Genomic DNA, 17,342 nt, shown 5'->3' on the forward strand with positions numbered 1-17,342 from the left:
AAGTTCCAGTGACCTCTGAGCTGGTGCAGGGCCGGGCACCATAATGCTCTTGTCCAGCATTTACCATCTCACCCTTTTCAGAGGGGGCAGTTCTTTCAGCAGGTGGGCATCAAGGCTTTTGGGTTACATTCTTTGGTGCTAAAATTTACCAAACTTTCAAAGGGCTGGTGAGTAGCTGTAGACTATGTCACTAGTTTACTTGAAGGGGAAGTTACTTTTCCCATTTCTCCTCCTGACGATCAGCACTGCACAGTACATACTATATTTTGGCAAGTGCTAGTCCCAAACCCAGCAAATCTTATTTAAACCAGGGGTTGGCAAATGTTTCCTGTAAAGGGGCAGATAATATTTTAGGCTTTGCAGACCAAACAGTCTCTGTTGCAACTCTGTCCTTGGTAGTACAAAAGCAGCTACAGACAATATATAAATAAAGGGGCATGGCTGCATCCCAGTAGAGCCTTACCTACAAAAACAGGCTGTGGTCTGCTAACCTCTGATCTATAGACAATGGGAATATACATAGTTGAAGAGCAGCCATCCAACATAAATAACTATAAAACATAAATCACACAGGTGTTAGTCACCTAACTACATGAGAAAGCTCTTTCTCTTAATCATATTTTTGCTCTTTCCCGATTAGAATTCTAAAAATTGTGAATAAAAATTGTGTAATTAATTCACATGAATTATATCTGCTCTATACAAGAAATAATGGGCTGAAACAATGTGTTTACTGCCATTTTAGGATGAATGAGAGGAGTGACAGCTGGTAAGTACACAAATAAGATGGGGGTACAGGTGAGGGGTCTCCTCTGCAGGAGGTGACCACAAGCTCGAAAACATGACCCATCCCGCCAGATGGCAGAATTGCAGCCAGACCCCTTAGGACATTAAATCCAATGTCTGACCAATGAACAGTGTTAAGATCATGTCACTAGGATTTACCATAGTCAAAGCAGGGCATACACTTCAGTGTAGTTATGTCTCCCCGTGCACTCCAAACGTCACCCAATGACTGAGTAAGAAGAGAAAAATCACAGAGCAAGTCTACAAGAATGTTCCCGTTATAAAGGAATTCAGGTGGTTGGCATAAAAATGAGCTCCATCTGTAGAAAGGAAGCCCTGATGTCGATTTTTGGTGATAAGGATGGGGTAGACCAGTTCCAAGGAGAGGGCCTGGGTCTGAATGTACAGATCTTCCTCAGCTTACAATGGGGTTACCTCCCAACACACCCTGGGTGAGCTGAAATTCATTTACTACCCCTCACCTACTAAACAGTAGAACTTAGCCTGGCCTACCTTAAGTGTGATCAGAACACTGGCATTAGCCTACAATTGGGCAAAATCATCTAACACAAAGCCTGTTTTATAATAAAGTGTTGAATATCTCATGTAATTTACTGAATACTGTCCTGAAAGTGAAAAACAGAATGGTTGTGTGGGTCCAGAATGGCTGTATTGGTTATTTGCCTCTGTGATCGCAGGGCCGGGAGCTGTGCTCACTGCTGCTGATCACATTGCCAGCCCAGGAAAAGTCGAACCCCAAATTCAAAGTGTGGTTTCTACTGAATGTGTATTGCTTTCGCACCACTGTAAGTCGGGGGTTGTCTGTACTTATAGTTTGTCTTAGCCTTAGGCCCACTACTCAAGATTAAAGTCCTCACCAGTTTCAGGGTTGGGCATTTTCTGTCATTGTCTTTTCTCTTGCTGGATTGTGAGCTCTTTGGGACAGGGAGCATGTCCTATCCCTTTTGGAATATCCAGGGTTTAACATAAGGAGGCCCTTAATGAAGGTGTGCTAAGTAAACATTAAGGTCAAAGGCATGTAACTATGGAATCAAAAGTTTTTCAATCCTTGGGAGCAAAATGGAGGCGTAGGTGAAAATAAAAGGTGTCACTTCATTTAGATAAGGTGAGGACAGGCATTTTCCCTGTTATGCCTAGTTTCTTCTTCCTCTCTCTCCTCCTCCATCTTCAGTGTTCCAATTACCTTTCTGACTATTTAATATATTGTCATAGAGAAAGAAGAGAAGAGTCAGGGAGGACAAAGATCCAGATCCTATCACTTCAGTAGGTTCTGACTATCAGAATGGTAGAGGCTATGCTTTCTAAAAAAAAAACACCCCAAAGTATTAGACTTCATAATACATAAATGTTCCTTACCTTTATAGAGCATTTTAATTTTTTGACAGCCTTTTCTTATACAGTATATATAATTTTACTTATATCTCAACTTCTAATGAACAAAGACCTCTGTGTTATTTCTGCTTCTGATGTACTAAAACAGGAGTTCTCAACTAGGGTGATTTTGCCCCCAGGGAACATCTGGCAATGTTTAGAGATGTTTTTTGTTGTCACAACTGGAGAATATGTGTGCACTACTGGCATCTAGTGGGTAGGGGCCAGGGATGCTGCTAAATGCACAGAACAGCCTCCTGCCAAGCAGAATTTATACAGCCCCAAATGTCGATTGTGCTGAGGTTGAGAAATCCTGCTCTGAAAGAGTGAAGGAACAAGAAAGAGGGGCAGGTTTTTAGTTTTTTAACCTAAAATCCTAGAGTCATAGACGACTTGTTTCTAAATCATAGCACTGGTTTCCTGGTTCAGTAATGGTGGTCAAAACACAGCAAAGCCTGGTTTGTCTGCAAAGGGTTCCACGGTTGAAGGACGATCCTTAACTAGCTTGCTTTGGAAATGCTTTTTTCCCCAAGGAGCACAAGGGGGCGCAAGAACCTCTTGGTTAGAAAGTGTCCTCAGCCTTACCACTCTGCCTCCAAGTCAGAAAAGAGAAACACGTGTGATAGTTAATGCTCTTGTCCCGCAGAATGCTGTCAGCTATGAGGGCAAAAATCATGTCTGTTTGACTTGCACAATGCCTGGCGTAACGTCACGTTGTTAAACGTGCTTAATAATTATTTTCAGAGCCAAATGAAGAGAGTCCTCTCCTACCTTTCTTCTCTTTAGCGTTCAGAGGTTGATATGAGTTTACACTCTAAACGCCAAAATCACTCCCATTTAAAGGCTTATTACAAATCTACCCTACTACGGGGAGAGACTTACCCACTTACGTGTAAACCAAACCGACAGGTCAATGAAAATGGAGCTCCAACCTGCGGGTGGCATGCAATGTACCCCATCTCTGCTCTGGCCCACACACCCAGGCTCTGCGCTGTGCACAAGGCGCCAAGTCAAACACCCTGGAAAGTCGAGGCCCGGGAAGGCAGCACGGCAGATTGAAACCTGCCCTGACATTTGAAAAGGGAGTGTGTATAGGAACCCACCTACCAACCATTTCTGAAGTCTTACAGGTAAAACTAGGATCACTGCTGGGATCTTTTACCTATAATTATGAAGGTGCCTCCAGGGAAGTTCTGAGTAGTACAGAATGTTCAGAGACATTCTGGGGGAAAGGTCTTAGGTCAGTGGTTTTGAACCTTTCATTAATTTTCCCCCAAAAGACTAATGTTTTGAAAGATTTTGTCTATCAAATTGCATGTTAAAAATAATATGTTCCATATGTGTGACTGCTGATCCAGATTTTATCCAAAGATCAGTAATTTTAAGAGGGTTTATAATATTATGAAATACACAAATCACTGTTGCAGTTATGATGCTAAGAAGCAACAAAGTTTAGTAACTGTACAGACAAGTTAGCACTGCTTTCTGCTGCTGATCGTAAATTCTGGCCATCTCTCTGTATACATTCAGGACACAGCTATATGACACGTGGCTTCGCAACATTATTTGAGTCATCAGCAACCAATTAGAGCTTCTGAATAGCCAAGCTGTTTCATTACATGGAGTTAATTCTAGTCAAATGCCAAAAGTCGCAACCCCTCTACCAAATGTTAATATTCTTTTCAGAGGTTTTGGGAAATATAAAAAATACACTTAAAGACTTTTATGGACTCCAAGTAGACAGGAAAGCATAGTTCAGGACCTATGGTCTTAAGTAATTTTACAGAAAATTTTCTTTTTGTTCTAGTGTATTAGGTATTTGGGTCTACAAATAACTCATCTGGAATCTACCTGAATAGTTACAGAAGTATCCAATACCTCAATTAGAATTAAAAAAAATCAAAGTTGTTCTTGAGAGTTTAGAAATGCACCGAATTTTAGGGCTGGAAGGAAACTTGGGAGTCTTCTAATTTAACTCCCTCACTTTTCACATGAAAAAATAATCTCTTTGGACCTTAAATGACTTTAAATCATTTGGAGCCATAAAGCCCAGTTTTCCCAATTCAGAGGTCATTCTGCCATATCCTAATGCTTTCTGGTGATCCATACATTATTTTAATATATGTAACAGTTATAAATAAATATAAATAATTATATATTATCTACACCCACAGTAAGAAATGTTTTAAATTATGACCTAGTACCCACTCACACACAACTGAACAAAGTTTTGTGAAACAAAGTGTATCCTTACTACGTAAGGCAATACACTTCCACTAAATTGATTTCATGACTCAATAATGGGGCTCCTCTCAAAGTGTAGAAAATAATAACCATACCTGTTGCCCTCTGGCTGCGTAATTCTGTGTTGCTTATACAGTCTTACATAATTCTCTAGTTGTTTCATGTGGGTTAATATTGCCTCCCCTCCCTCCAGACAAGGCTGTCAATGCAAGGACATGTCTTACAGCAGGTTCTCCATGAAGACTTGTTGAAGTACACTGATGTATCACTGCTTTATAGACTGTTGAAAACATCATCTAATTGTTTTTTTTTTTTGCTCCTGGATCATAGCAGCAAGGAAAAAAGAAACCTCGACAAAACTCCCATTCTTTCTCTCATTCTCTTCTGCGCTAAGCCCTTTTCTGCTTGATGTGGAGAAGGTATAATATTTGGCAATGGGGAAGCAATGGATAGTACATTCTGATTAGAATTGAACAAAGTGCTGTTTCTTTTTTTAATGTATCTGGGGGTTTAAAGTCTAAGTGAGGAAACAACACATTCTTAGATTACAAGAAAGTGTTTTCAAGAATCAATAAATGACAAATATCATTCAGGAATTTCTGCTTTTTTCTCACAAAAGCAAGTGTGGCAGGGATCATCTTGGCCATTAGAAGAAATTTATACTCTCCTCCTGCCAGTTCCTTTTGAAATCTGTGCATGATCTTTCCTTTTATCATGTACCTAAGTGACTTCCCCAAGACAGTGGAAAGGAAAATGATATGAAACTTACCCCTTTGAATTCTACTACTTGCTAACAATTATTCTATTCATTCTTTGTTTCATCCCACAAACACTTGTTGAGTGACCACTATGTACCAAGCAAGATGCTTTAGGTCTTGAGTGATACATGGTGGGTGGGCAAGCCGGACCTGGTCTGACTTTGCGGAGGCTTACAATCTAAAGTGGAATGTGTACAAGAGGCTTTTGTATTCTTTTTGTCACATAATTCATTCTGTCGCACCATTTCTTATACTGAAAATGACAGACTTGTAAAAATTCAGGCTTATTCTTATCCAGAAGGGTATAGAATTCAGAATAGGGAATATCAGCACAATTGATACTTGAATAAATTCTTTGAGATGGAAAGGATTGTACAAAGACTCACATACCTTGAAGTACACAGTTCCCTTCTCTTTGACAATGGCAGCCTGCTCCAATTTTTCTTTGGTATCCATCTCCCAGGATTCTTTGGCCTGTTGTATAAATGTGTGACAATGGTTAGATGAACAGAGAAGGAAAAAGCATCAGCTGATGTCCGTAAGAAGAAACAATAGCTACTCCTAGAGGATACCCACACCCCAAAACACACTGGCTTTTAAAACTGTGTGCCCTTGCCAATGCACTGCTAGGCTATAACTCACTTTCCATGAGGACAAAGCTGTAGCTTGATCCATGCTGCTCAAGAGGGAGGTGCAGGCAATAATACCGTAAGGAAGATGAACTGTTGAGCGTCGTTAAAGAATGCGCCTTTAGAATTATGAGGTGAGGCCACACAATGGAAGCTGGGGCCCCTTATCTCCCTCCTGCAAACTCTGCTGCTAAACTGCTATTATAATTTAGGCAAGTTTCTCTCAAGCCTCTGTTTTACAACTCTAAAATGGTAACACTATTATAGTCAAGTCACAGTTGTATATTCATACACACTTTAAAAATTCCAGGTCATGTAGTTGTCTCTCCACTCTGGTACAACCAGACATACTAAAGCCTCCAAACTGTAGCAACTTGCAGATGCGTACTTGGGGAATTTCAAGGAAAACATAATTGGGAGGATAGAGGTGATGCCGAGATGTAAACAAATGCTTTCATGATCACCTGCTAATTTATACTGTGTGTATCTGTGTATCATTACTCCTCCCCCATTATAGATACGAATCCAGGGACAACTGCACTTTCATTATGAACAGTTGGATCATAAAGAGTCAACAGAACCATCTGGAGTCCTTTAGGGAAGATGACAATGGCTGTGTCAGTGCTATTTACTGCATAAGAATTATGAGGCTTAAGTGGGTAAATATGAAATTCTCTATTCAAAGAGAGTGGTATATATATCCCCTCCTTTTTAAAGTGAATAATGAGATTTACTAGTCTTCCTGGCAACCCTATGTTGATTCTTAACAATTTAACTCTATTATTTAAAAATCTAATAACAAGGGTTCTGCATTTTTTATATTGGGTTCAGTCTTTATTGATTATAAATCTATTCTTAATATTACAAAACAGAAAATGAATTCATGTTGCCTCCATCACTGCCACACACTGTCACATGGTTTCAAATATAATCTCATAGCATTGTGGTCAGAAAAGATGCTCGATATGATTTCAATTTTCTTAAATTTACTGAGGCTTGCTTTGTGACCCAGCATGTGATCTATCCTGGAGAGTGTTCCATGTGCACTTTTGAAAAGAATGTGTATTCTGCTGCTTTTGGATGGATTGCTCTATAAGTATCAATTAAGTCCATCTGGTCTACAGTGTCATTTAAGGCCTGTGTTTCCTTACTGATTTTCTGTCTGGATGATCAGTCCATTGATCTAAGTGGGGTGTTAAAATCCCCCACTGCTATTGTGTTACTGTCAACTTCTCCTTTTATGTCTGTTAACATCTGCCTTATATATTGAGGTGCTCCTATGCTGGATGCAAGTATATTTGCAATTCTTGTATCTTCTTCTTGGATTGATCACGTGGTTTCAAATATAGCTAGCAGTGCAGCGTGGCACATGCCCTTGCAGCCGTGACCGAGCACAGGCTCGCTGTGGCGTACTACAGTGAGGAGGCTCCTGAGTGTACAAGGTCCACTGGGCTGTGATGGGAAGGGGTGGGTGTTACTTTACTGCTAAAAATTATTTTCTCCCTCTTTAAATATAAAAACCACTTTGTGCTATGAAGACAGCGTTAGAGGATCAGTACTGAGCTAGCAGGACTTCAGAAGACGTTACCTGACAACAAGCAATGGTTGTGACAAGAGCATATGTTTGTTTTGGGGAATGTGTTATGATTAGGAACATCACTGTTCGGGAAGGACCCCAAAGTTAGAGGCCTACAGGACAATGATTTCCTTTCTGAGTCTAGTAACATAAAAACAGTCACGTTTCCAGTCCAAAGCTTGAAGTATGGAACATGGAGGTAACACTGCGGGGATGACAAAGGTCTACAAGATGCAGTTCCTGAGGCTCTCGGGGAAGGGCTGGGCTCTGGTGGTGCAGAGGACGTAGCTGGATGGGACAGCGTACCTAGCTCAGGCATATGCTCTGCGTTTGTCCAGGGAACCTGCTGCTGGGAGCCTCCAGAGGCGGGTTTGAGATGGAAATACACTCAAGGAGGCGTGCCATTTCTGGAACCTGAGGCAAACGCTCTCTTTTTTTCTACTTGGACAGGTACGAAAAGAAAAAGTCTAGGGTTAGCAGGTTTGTTCCTTGTGTTCCTTGCCACAGTGCCTGGTGGCCCATGAAGCCCTTGCATTTTGGATAATAACTTGGAGCCACAGTGAAGGCCTCTTCACAACTCCTGTGAAGGGTATGATCCATCCAGCCCTGGAAAACTGCACCCCACTCCCCCCAAGGAGCTGCTTGGCAAGAACATGAACCTTTTTGTCTTCAACCCAGGAAAAAAAGTACAAAAAGAACAAGTCTAGGAACAAATAAGGGAACAAGTCTTGGCTTCTACCCAAAAAAGTTAATAAAAAAAAAAAAAAAGGCTGACACATAGGAACAAAATAAGAACACTGAGCTCCTTGGTTGTGTATCAGCTGTGCTGTATCAGTCGTCCTGTGCTCTAGTAGCAGCGTCAGAGACAGGAGACAAACTTGCTCATGAAAAGCACAATATACAAACAAATACCATCTATCTATACCACCTAGTAATATAAGATACTGATTTACAAGAAGTGGATGGAGAAGAAATCTGTCATGATTTCAGAGAAGTTGATATTTTCTCACCTTTTCGAAGCTCTTAAGTGTAACTTCATATATAAGCTCAGCATTAGGTTCAATGCCAAAGTTAGGCTTCCCTGCCTCTCCAAAACCATATCTGAAATGGAGAGTAAAAAAATAAAACTTTAAAGAATTGGTGTATTTCCAGGCACCCCCTTCAGTATTTTGAAGCATCACATCAGCATAGAGCTATCATTTGCAAACTACACACATCAAAGGCCCTGAAGACAAACCAGATGTTGATCAGAAGATACAGTGCCAAGTATCACTGCGGTGTTTTTTCTTTTTAAGAAACCAGGCTACATTTAGTTTTCTTCTTCATATTCATATGTAATGCAACACCTGCACTCCTTGGGACAGCTTGCTTAATGTGATTTTAAATGTCACTGTCTCTTTTTCTGCTTGATTTTATATCTAGTTCTTTCTATAAAACAGCCATTATTTGACTATAAGGGCTTTCCCTGAAGCTTTATCAGGACCCAGAGAAGACAGGCACTATAATCATTACAGTGCTGTTTGGGAGAGGTATGTTTTAATAAGCTTTTAACTTTAAAGTGCTGTCCCCTTCCAAAAGTACCACTTCCAGTCAGATAAATGGGGGAAAGGTGCATACATCAGGAAGGATATACATCCTCACAGTGTTTCTTCAAGGCTTTCAGAAAGCATACTAGAAAACAAATGTATAATCAAAAAGAACAGCCCCAGCAAACTCTAATACCTCATCAAGAGAAATACTCTGTACTGTATTCTCATAGCTCTCTGGCTATAACACTGTAAAACACTACACTTTTTAGCCAAAACTTACTGAATAAAATTACGGGGCATATATAAATTTGTTTTTTGGAATCATTTAAAATTTTAACACATCCAAGGCATTCGAGGGAGCACACATCTACTAGAATGGAAATTCTGATGGAGCTTTGTCTGTCTGGTTCAGTGGTTTCCCAGCATGTAGAACAATGCCCAGCATATTAGGAAAACGTTCATCAGAATATACTCTGCTCCATCTGTTTCAAGCAAACTACTCTTTAATATATGGAATGGCACTGCAAAAATCTTAGTAAACTCAAACTCTCAGGCTATGGTTTGAAACCAGGCCAAAACCAAGTTGCTGTATTAATACCCTCAGTTTTCTCTGGGGCAAAAGGACTAGAGTGGGAACACTCATCTCTTGCTATTTGTACCACTTCTTTACTCCCTGCCTGAATTTTTCAGGAAGAAAATGCTTACTCATTTACCTCCCCTGTTACACAAGAAAATGGAAGCTGGAGCCAGAGAGAGGCACAGAGATGGAGTGAGAGCTGGTAGGAATGGGGTGTGGTAGTTTTTAATAGCAGGGCAAAGGGTATCTTCAGCAAAGAAATAAAAGAGGACATAATTACCAGTGGCCAACTGTAGGAAGTGGTGACTAGTTTTCTACTTTGAGCTCTTAGACCGATATATCTCCTATTTTGTTTCTGCCATCTGGTAAATAAAAGAACATTCCTTAACTGCTGGGAATCAGGTAGGCAGGTGAGTCCTCACTGAGCGTGTGTTTACTGACAGCATGTTCTATTTGGAGCCCTGTGCTAAACAGGTACAAATCCAACAGATGCTCTGGCACTTGCCTTAGACCAGTGGCTCTCAAAAGGGGTTAATCCCCCATCCCTACCAGGGACATCTAGCAATGTCTAGAAATTTGGGGTTTGTCACAGCTAGGAGGCTTCTGACTTCTAGTGGGTAGAGGTCAGGGACACTACCGAACATCTTACAGGACAGCTCCCCCAGCCAAGAAATATCCAGCCCCAAATGTCAACAGTGCTGAGGAGGAGAAGAGCTGCCTTACAACGCTTAAAAATAGGAGTTCCGTGGCTGGGGGCGAGGAGGGTGAGGGTTTGGGTCGAGGGCAGGCACCAAATTGTTCCGGTTATCATCAACGGGATTAAAGAAGACTAAGGAAGGATATGATTTCTACAGTCTTTCCTGGGTTCAAATGAAGAAACTCTGTGAAGACACATGTGGAACACATAATCCTGGGGAGGCATAAGCTCATACCGAACTGTTTTGGGAGCATTTAACCTGACTTCCTATTTTACAGAAAGTTGTCTGATTTATGCTGGATTAGGCTGGGCGAGGAAGGACCCAGGGCACACAAATTCATCTGACTGAAAGACAGAACACCACAAGAGGAATTCTAGGCTTAACCAAAAGACAAGCTGGATTACAGTAACAGAAGGAATCCAGTATCAATGTTCTTAAACTGACAGGTGCCTGCAGAGAGCAGAGATACAAATAATGACTGCTAATGACCATTAAGCCTTTATGTGCATACAAGAAGCACTTGCACCTTGTATGCAACTGCTCTTACCAACTGCTTCCTTTTTACGGATGAAGAAACTGAGGCTCAGAGAGAAGTGCTTCCTGAGAATCACACAAAGAGGCAGTGGTAGAGCGAGGATTTAAATTCAGACTCTGTGTGTCCCAGAAAGTTGTTTAGTTTTTGACCCACACAGCCGCATAATTGAGATACTCTGGCTCTTGGCAGCCTATGTTTTTGTTTGGGGTTGGTGCAGGACAGAAGATAAGGAAGAAAAAAGAAAAAAGCTAAAACTAGCCATACTTTACCTAAAACAAAAGAGCTTGATCAGTCACCGTATTTAAAACAACATTAAAGACATTGTCCTGATGAGAAGAGAGAAAATGGCTTCTCTGGAAGTGTTTTATGAATTCCTTACTATGAAAACACCCTGACAAGGAGTCTATCAGAATGAAAGAGAAGGTATATGCCCTGGGGTTTTTGGAGCATGAAATACAGATGACACTAAGAGTAACACAGAACACATATTTGCAACAGCCGTATTTATAGCCACACTCAGATGCAATGTATCTATAAGTGGGACTCTGGTAAGACAAGCAAATTCACTGCACACGCTCACCGCATGCCCGGTGGGCAGGGATTCTCTATATACATGGATAATCTTACACAGCACCCGTGTGGACAGTCTCCTGGTGTAGACTCTGCACTTTAAATGACTCCTCAACATACTAAGCAACATCTTGAAGAGAAAAGAACATGTTCCTTTCTAACTATGCTAAATTATTTCCATAAAACATATGAAAAAACTTTTATATCTAGTAATTTATGAAAACTTGTCGACAACTTTTATGCCTGAAAAATCTACCATATGTTAAAACGGGGTTTCCCTTTCCTTATGGTCTGAGAGTAAAATGGAAGAGAGAGATAATCATCACAACAGCGATAATAGCTAACATACTAAGGGTTTGGCTGTGTCAGGCACTTTGCTACATTCTTTACATGCATTATCTCATTCAGTCCTCCACAACTTTGTATGGTAGATACCGTTATCCCCATTTTACATAAAGGGAAACTAAGGCTTAGGAGAGTCGAGTACGCAGCTGGTAAGTTGCATGTTTTTTTTTTTTTAATCGCTAATCATACAACAATTTAAACTTGCAAGGAACTATTTGCATTAATAAATATAAGGATAATTCCTGTTTCTCTTTGCCATTAAACTTGAGACATCTGTTCCCACAACTGGCTTGTCAGCTAGGTTAAAATATAATGAACCGATTCATATTATATGCTCACAATGTAGAGAGAACTCATCCTCAAGGAACTTAGATCTGAAAACACATGGACATAAATACCACTCTCTTTATATGAGTTTAGAACTACTGTAACTTTGGAATGCTGGATTAAAAATAGTTAGATATTACTTGGATATGGAAGAGATAGCCTCTCTATGCACCACCTGAATTAAAAAGTTCCTTATAGAAAGAGAGAAACAGATTCACCTAAGTGAACTACAAATACATAGTAAATGTAAATAAAACACACTAAGGTGGGAATATACTAGTTGAAAAAGGAATAAGACAGAGAAAAAGAAGGTATTAAATTAAAGGTGCCTCAGTGAAAGTTCTAAAGGGTTCGAGGTGTAGAGCATTTTGCAAGGATTTTCAAGTGGGTAGTGGCATGACTAAAACATCACTTAAGAAATACGATTATGGCTCAAGTGTTAGGGCAAAGGTAAATATGCCACTGGATTACGACCGAGGCTATACAAAGGCAAGCAACTGTACAAAAGGCACAATATTACCTATTGGTAAGTGCAGGTCATCAAGATTCTCAATAACTCAAAATCCTACTGACTGAAATCCAAGGATCCAGAGAGGGAGGAGACATGAGATAAGCAGATGCACTTTCACACAAACAGAATCAAAACACCCTGGTTTCTCTCAAGGGTCCGTTTCTCAAGATAGAAGGGTTGGATTCATGGTATAATTTTAGATCTAAAAATAATACCAAACATGTTTTCACAAGAAAGACTGTTAGTGTCTGATAGTTCTAAGCTTGGTAGTGCTAATGGATATCCTTATGATGGGAAAAATTTAGGCAAAAATGAGTCATCTCCACTGCCTTTAGATCCAGGAAGAACACTCTTTTTTCAGGGAGTCTGTATAAGAACAGGTGGCACAAATTCAAGTGGTAATAAACCATCCAAATGCTTCTTCAACTTCTAACCCCCACATTTTACTGCCTCCTGCCTAATTTAGAGAAAAGGAGAGAAGGGGCAAGAGAATCACGTGAGAAGGGCCAAAAGCTTCCTGTCTTGGCAATATGGCAGGCAAAACAAACAGAAAAGCAAAACCTGCCTGTCAGTCCTACCCTGAACACACATCAATCAAGTGAATACGCTTACAAATGTCTGTAATGTTATAGGGCCCATTAACTCACTCCGTGACTAACTGTAGCCTGATTTAATTAATCGTTTCCACTGTTGGCCTTAACTTCACTGAAAATATTGATTGAAAAAGCAAGTGTATCCCTGTTCTTTAGATAACTTCACTGTGTACTGAACTGGTATGCTGCTTACCGTGGTCCAAGATACAAAATACATTGTTCCTCACGCTGCATTTTCTCCAGGGCTTTGTCAATTCCGATTGGAATGTCGTGGTCTTCTCCTTCGCCAACTATGAACCCCACATCTCTGCAATCAAACATCCTTCCACCACAGCGGCCTTCCAGGTGGACTGAGGGAGAGGAGAAGGACAGTCAACAGAGCTGCTCTTCATGACTGGCTAATTCAGGGACGTGATAAATGAGTAGTTCCCCTTCCTCATTTCATCTAGAGACATAGGTATGTCTTGTTGAAGCTTAGTCCACCCAGTCTGGAAATTTAAGAGCAATCATACTTCTTTCTGTTTTAAGTTTAAACTTATAGTTACTGATAACTACATCAGTAAGATAGCTTAGAGGATAATAAAGTGGAAACACAGGTTTAACTTAAACCTACTATATGACAGGTTTCCTCACCTATAACACAAGACAAGAAATACTAGATTATTTAATAGGTAATTATCAAAATGCCACAAACTTAATATCAAGTATATAAAGGCTTAAACATTTATAACTGCATCTTGGCTTCGGATGCTTGAGTTGAAAAACAACCGAATGGCTATTTCCGCAGTGATATTAAAGGGTTAACTGAATATAGAAGCTCTTTTTTTTTCTTTAAGAGTTTTAATCTCATTCACAAATATGTCTGAATAAAAATGAAAAGGCCAAAGGCAACATCATCAATAACTAACATATCTGTAATCCCTTAGTGCAGTAATAAATGTAAAATGTGAAGGAATCAATAGTCTACTATTACTCGACAAATCAAATTACTCAACCACCTCCTCTGAAATGTTAAGTGAAGAGGTCAATTTCTCAGGGCCTGCTTCTTCATTGCACTCAAACTCAGCTCATTCCCAGGGTAATTTCACATTAGATAAGGGGCCTTTATGTTAATATAAAATAGGAAAACGCATACAGATATGTATTTTTCTCTTGGTTAGTTAGACTTTTTCTTCTGGGATAAACAATTCTTTGACACTTTCCATCTACGTTTAATATTATGGATATTCATTCCTTTCCATTTAGGTCTTTGACTCAATAAGAAAAATGGATGGCTTGTATGACAGCACAACAGTCGACAAGCAATGTAATAATTTGTCTTTCATAAGAAAATTCTTTATTCCTACTTCTGTAATATAATGGCCTTGATTCAAATGTAAGGAATTCCTAAAATGCTTCTTTTCTGAGACTGGTTGATCTACTTTAGATCAATAACTTGCTTTAGAGACTAAAAATCACTTGTTCTGTTACATTCGTTCCAGGAGACAATTATTTTCCAAATACAAATTCAATTCCAACTTACTCTACTTTTGAACTACTTGATCTCAAAGGTCCTTTGAAGCTCTAAAATTCTACGATTCTATGGCCCAGTAATATAACTCTCAATGTAGACCAGAAACCAGCTTCAAAGCTAATTCCTGTAGTTAATCATTTGATCAGGTTACCTTTAGCCCAGGCCTAGGAAATGAGAGAAACCCTGAAGAGTAAACAGCAGTGGCATAGACACTAGGGGCCGAAATGTCACATGGACATTTATGCTTTGAAGTTCTCTACCGTTTTCTAAGTCACTAGGATTAATACCACCCCGATTTGTTCCCGTTGCAGACATAGGGTAGAGTCGAAGACACTTGGGCAGAACTAGAGAAGGCCTGACTCTCGAGTCAGACCTTCTAAACAGGGGCAAGAGCTAGACTGGCTCTCAGGGTGGACCTGGCATACAGAAATTTTGTTCTATGTCCCATACTCATAAATGCACATGACTCTCTATTAACTCACTTTTGGAATGTTCTAGATAAAATACAGCTTAGCTTGCAGCACAGTGAAAGTTCTTTTGAATTGGAAATAGTTTCAAAATAAATTCAACTTTATTATTTTCAAATACATACACAGTAGAGAGGTTCTGCAAGGAATCCTAGGCTTAAGATATTTTTTTACTGGAGTTAAAAGCTGGTGTTTCTAAAGAATTTGAGAGTTTGAAAATTTGTGTTCTTAAATATTTTTAAATCTGCCCAAGAAATTTAATTTAGACTAATGTGATGACACTTTTCATGAAAAAAGATTTGCTGAGCAAAGTGAGTTTCAGCCCACATGTTAGAGAATATCTCAAGCATTGAGATTTATTATCCTAGTAGCTCACAACTTAGTTGACAGATCTTTTTGAGTGAGGTTTATTGTTAGAAGTGTTTTCCTCCCTGACGGAGAGTACATTTAGTGGGGGAGGAAACTATCAGTACATTCGTTGTGGTTTTTGGTTGATCAAGTTTGAATGTGTTTTCAAAACAGGAAATCCAGAGACTCTGTGGAGGATTCCTGCCTGTGTGTCAGTTTCCTAGGCTGGTTTTTCAGCTTGATGCATATACTTGATATTACAATTATATAAATAATTTCAGAAGTTCTCTTTACATGTGATAACCCTTCATATTAGGGAAAGAAAAGATTGGCTACTAATAAACATGTTGGGAAAGATAAGTCTAGCAAGCAAGCAAGCAAAAAAAAAGTTCAAGTCAAAGTATAATGAAGGCATAATTAAGAAAACAAAAAAAAAAGTTCACTGCAGCCGGTCTCTCTATGAGAAACAATATATGGTAGAACCAATGTTTTTGGCCACCTAATAGGGAAACATTTGCGATAACTCTTATAAATACTTACTACCTTATATAGGGACCAATCTTTTTTTTCTATTAAATCTCTTTTAAGTTGAACCTGAATAAGCACTACCTACAGTACCACAGAATCTTAAATTGATAAACTGATACGCATGCGTGCGTGCACACACACGGCAGTCTTTACGTGTATATATAAAACCTTTTAATACTGACATTATCTGGAATGTCAGAGCAAGAGGAGGTATCACAGCCTCAGGGAGTACAGTCCATTGATTCTTTACATCTACAAGTAGCAAACACTCTTGCTAGATTAACTGGTTTCTAAAATTGGAACACTGGTGTGACAAGTTCTATAAGACAGCTGACAAGAACTCCACCCCACCTTGGAGCCGACTGCTGCAGCAGGGACCTCCATCATGGTGACAGATGCAGACATGCCTGGCTCCTATAGATCCAATTTTTTTTAAATTGTCTCGATAATTGCTACCAAAGAAAACCATGGCAGCTCTGGCTGTGGAAGACCTGTGGTTGCTTTTGACCTTGTATCGCTTAGTGCAAAAACTCATTTAATAAATATTTAATAATAACCATCATGACTCACTGGGAGCTTGGCCTCTAGGGCTGAGGAGGTCTGTTGCTAATTCCAACCAGCATGATTTACGGGAAGTAAATGATCTATGACGTGCCCAAAGAGAATAAAAGTACATACAGGATGCTTCTACTTAGGGTTTTTTTGGGAAGAGAAAGAAATACACAAGTTAAAAAGGGACAACATTTTCTCTTGACTTAAAGTCTACGTAACTTAAAGGGGGGAGGTCCTCCAAACCCCACGAAGTCAAACCGAACCAAATTACCCGAGCCTTGCTGCGCAATCCGAGTGTAACCACATCAAGTGAGCCCGGTCTGCTGCAAAACATCACTTAAACTGGAGCTCTGACTTATTGTTCTCTTACTGCCCTAGAGCAATTTTGTTTTGAAGAGCACAGAACACCCTGTTCTGAATGTGGCTGGCACATGAACTCGATGTGCTGACAGCAATTTGTACTCCGATTAAAATAGGGGGGAAAAGGAAAGAGTGCACTGCAGTAAGGAAAAAAACTGGAATGCAAGAACCCGAAAACTGTATAGTTTGTATTTTAGGAAGCAAAACTGAGAAAGAGGCTCCATAACCTAAAAAAAAAAAGTGCTGTAAACGCTCCAGCCTAAAGACGTTAGCTCTGGTAAGTGTCTGTTTTTCCCTTTCTAATTATAGTAGTTGGTGTCTGATAGCTTTGCACTCATTCCCAAAACAATTACTGGGTCATGGGGATCTGAATGGGAATGTTGTAATGGCATTACGACTAGACAAGACTGGTCATTTAGCCAGAGAAAACCAGGTTGTGACAGGTTACTCCCACTCGGCAAGGGTTTTCTCTGCTGCCTAATTCATGCCAAGGGAGTTTCTCTC

General features: G+C 39.8%; 1 protein-coding gene and 1 long non-coding RNA gene across 10 annotated transcripts in view; one reads left to right on the forward strand and one right to left on the reverse strand.

Moving 5' to 3' along the window:
* The window catches only part of FKBP5 (FKBP prolyl isomerase 5), a 101,666-nt gene that overhangs the window by 6,666 nt on the left and 77,658 nt on the right, over positions 1–17,342 (reverse strand). For all 9 annotated transcript variants that reach the window (XM_057554280.1, XM_057554279.1, XM_057554274.1 and 6 more), the window contains 3 exons: positions 13,264–13,420; positions 8,396–8,486; positions 5,571–5,654 (listed from right to left, as the gene is read on the reverse strand). In XM_057554280.1, the coding sequence (XP_057410263.1) occupies positions 5,571–5,654; positions 8,396–8,486; positions 13,264–13,420 (332 nt within the window). The remainder of the gene's footprint in view (positions 1–5,570; positions 5,655–8,395; positions 8,487–13,263; positions 13,421–17,342) is intronic.
* On the forward strand, positions 1,332–9,907 carry LOC130709013 (uncharacterized). The gene is made up of 4 exons (XR_009009426.1): positions 1,332–1,592; positions 6,327–6,468; positions 7,724–7,835; positions 9,605–9,907. It is a non-coding gene; the product is annotated as an uncharacterized LOC130709013 (long non-coding RNA).

The sequence above is a fragment of the Balaenoptera acutorostrata genome, chromosome 10 (genome assembly GCF_949987535.1).
Source record: "Balaenoptera acutorostrata chromosome 10, mBalAcu1.1, whole genome shotgun sequence".
In the NCBI taxonomy this organism is placed as follows: Eukaryota; Metazoa; Chordata; class Mammalia; order Artiodactyla; family Balaenopteridae; genus Balaenoptera; species Balaenoptera acutorostrata.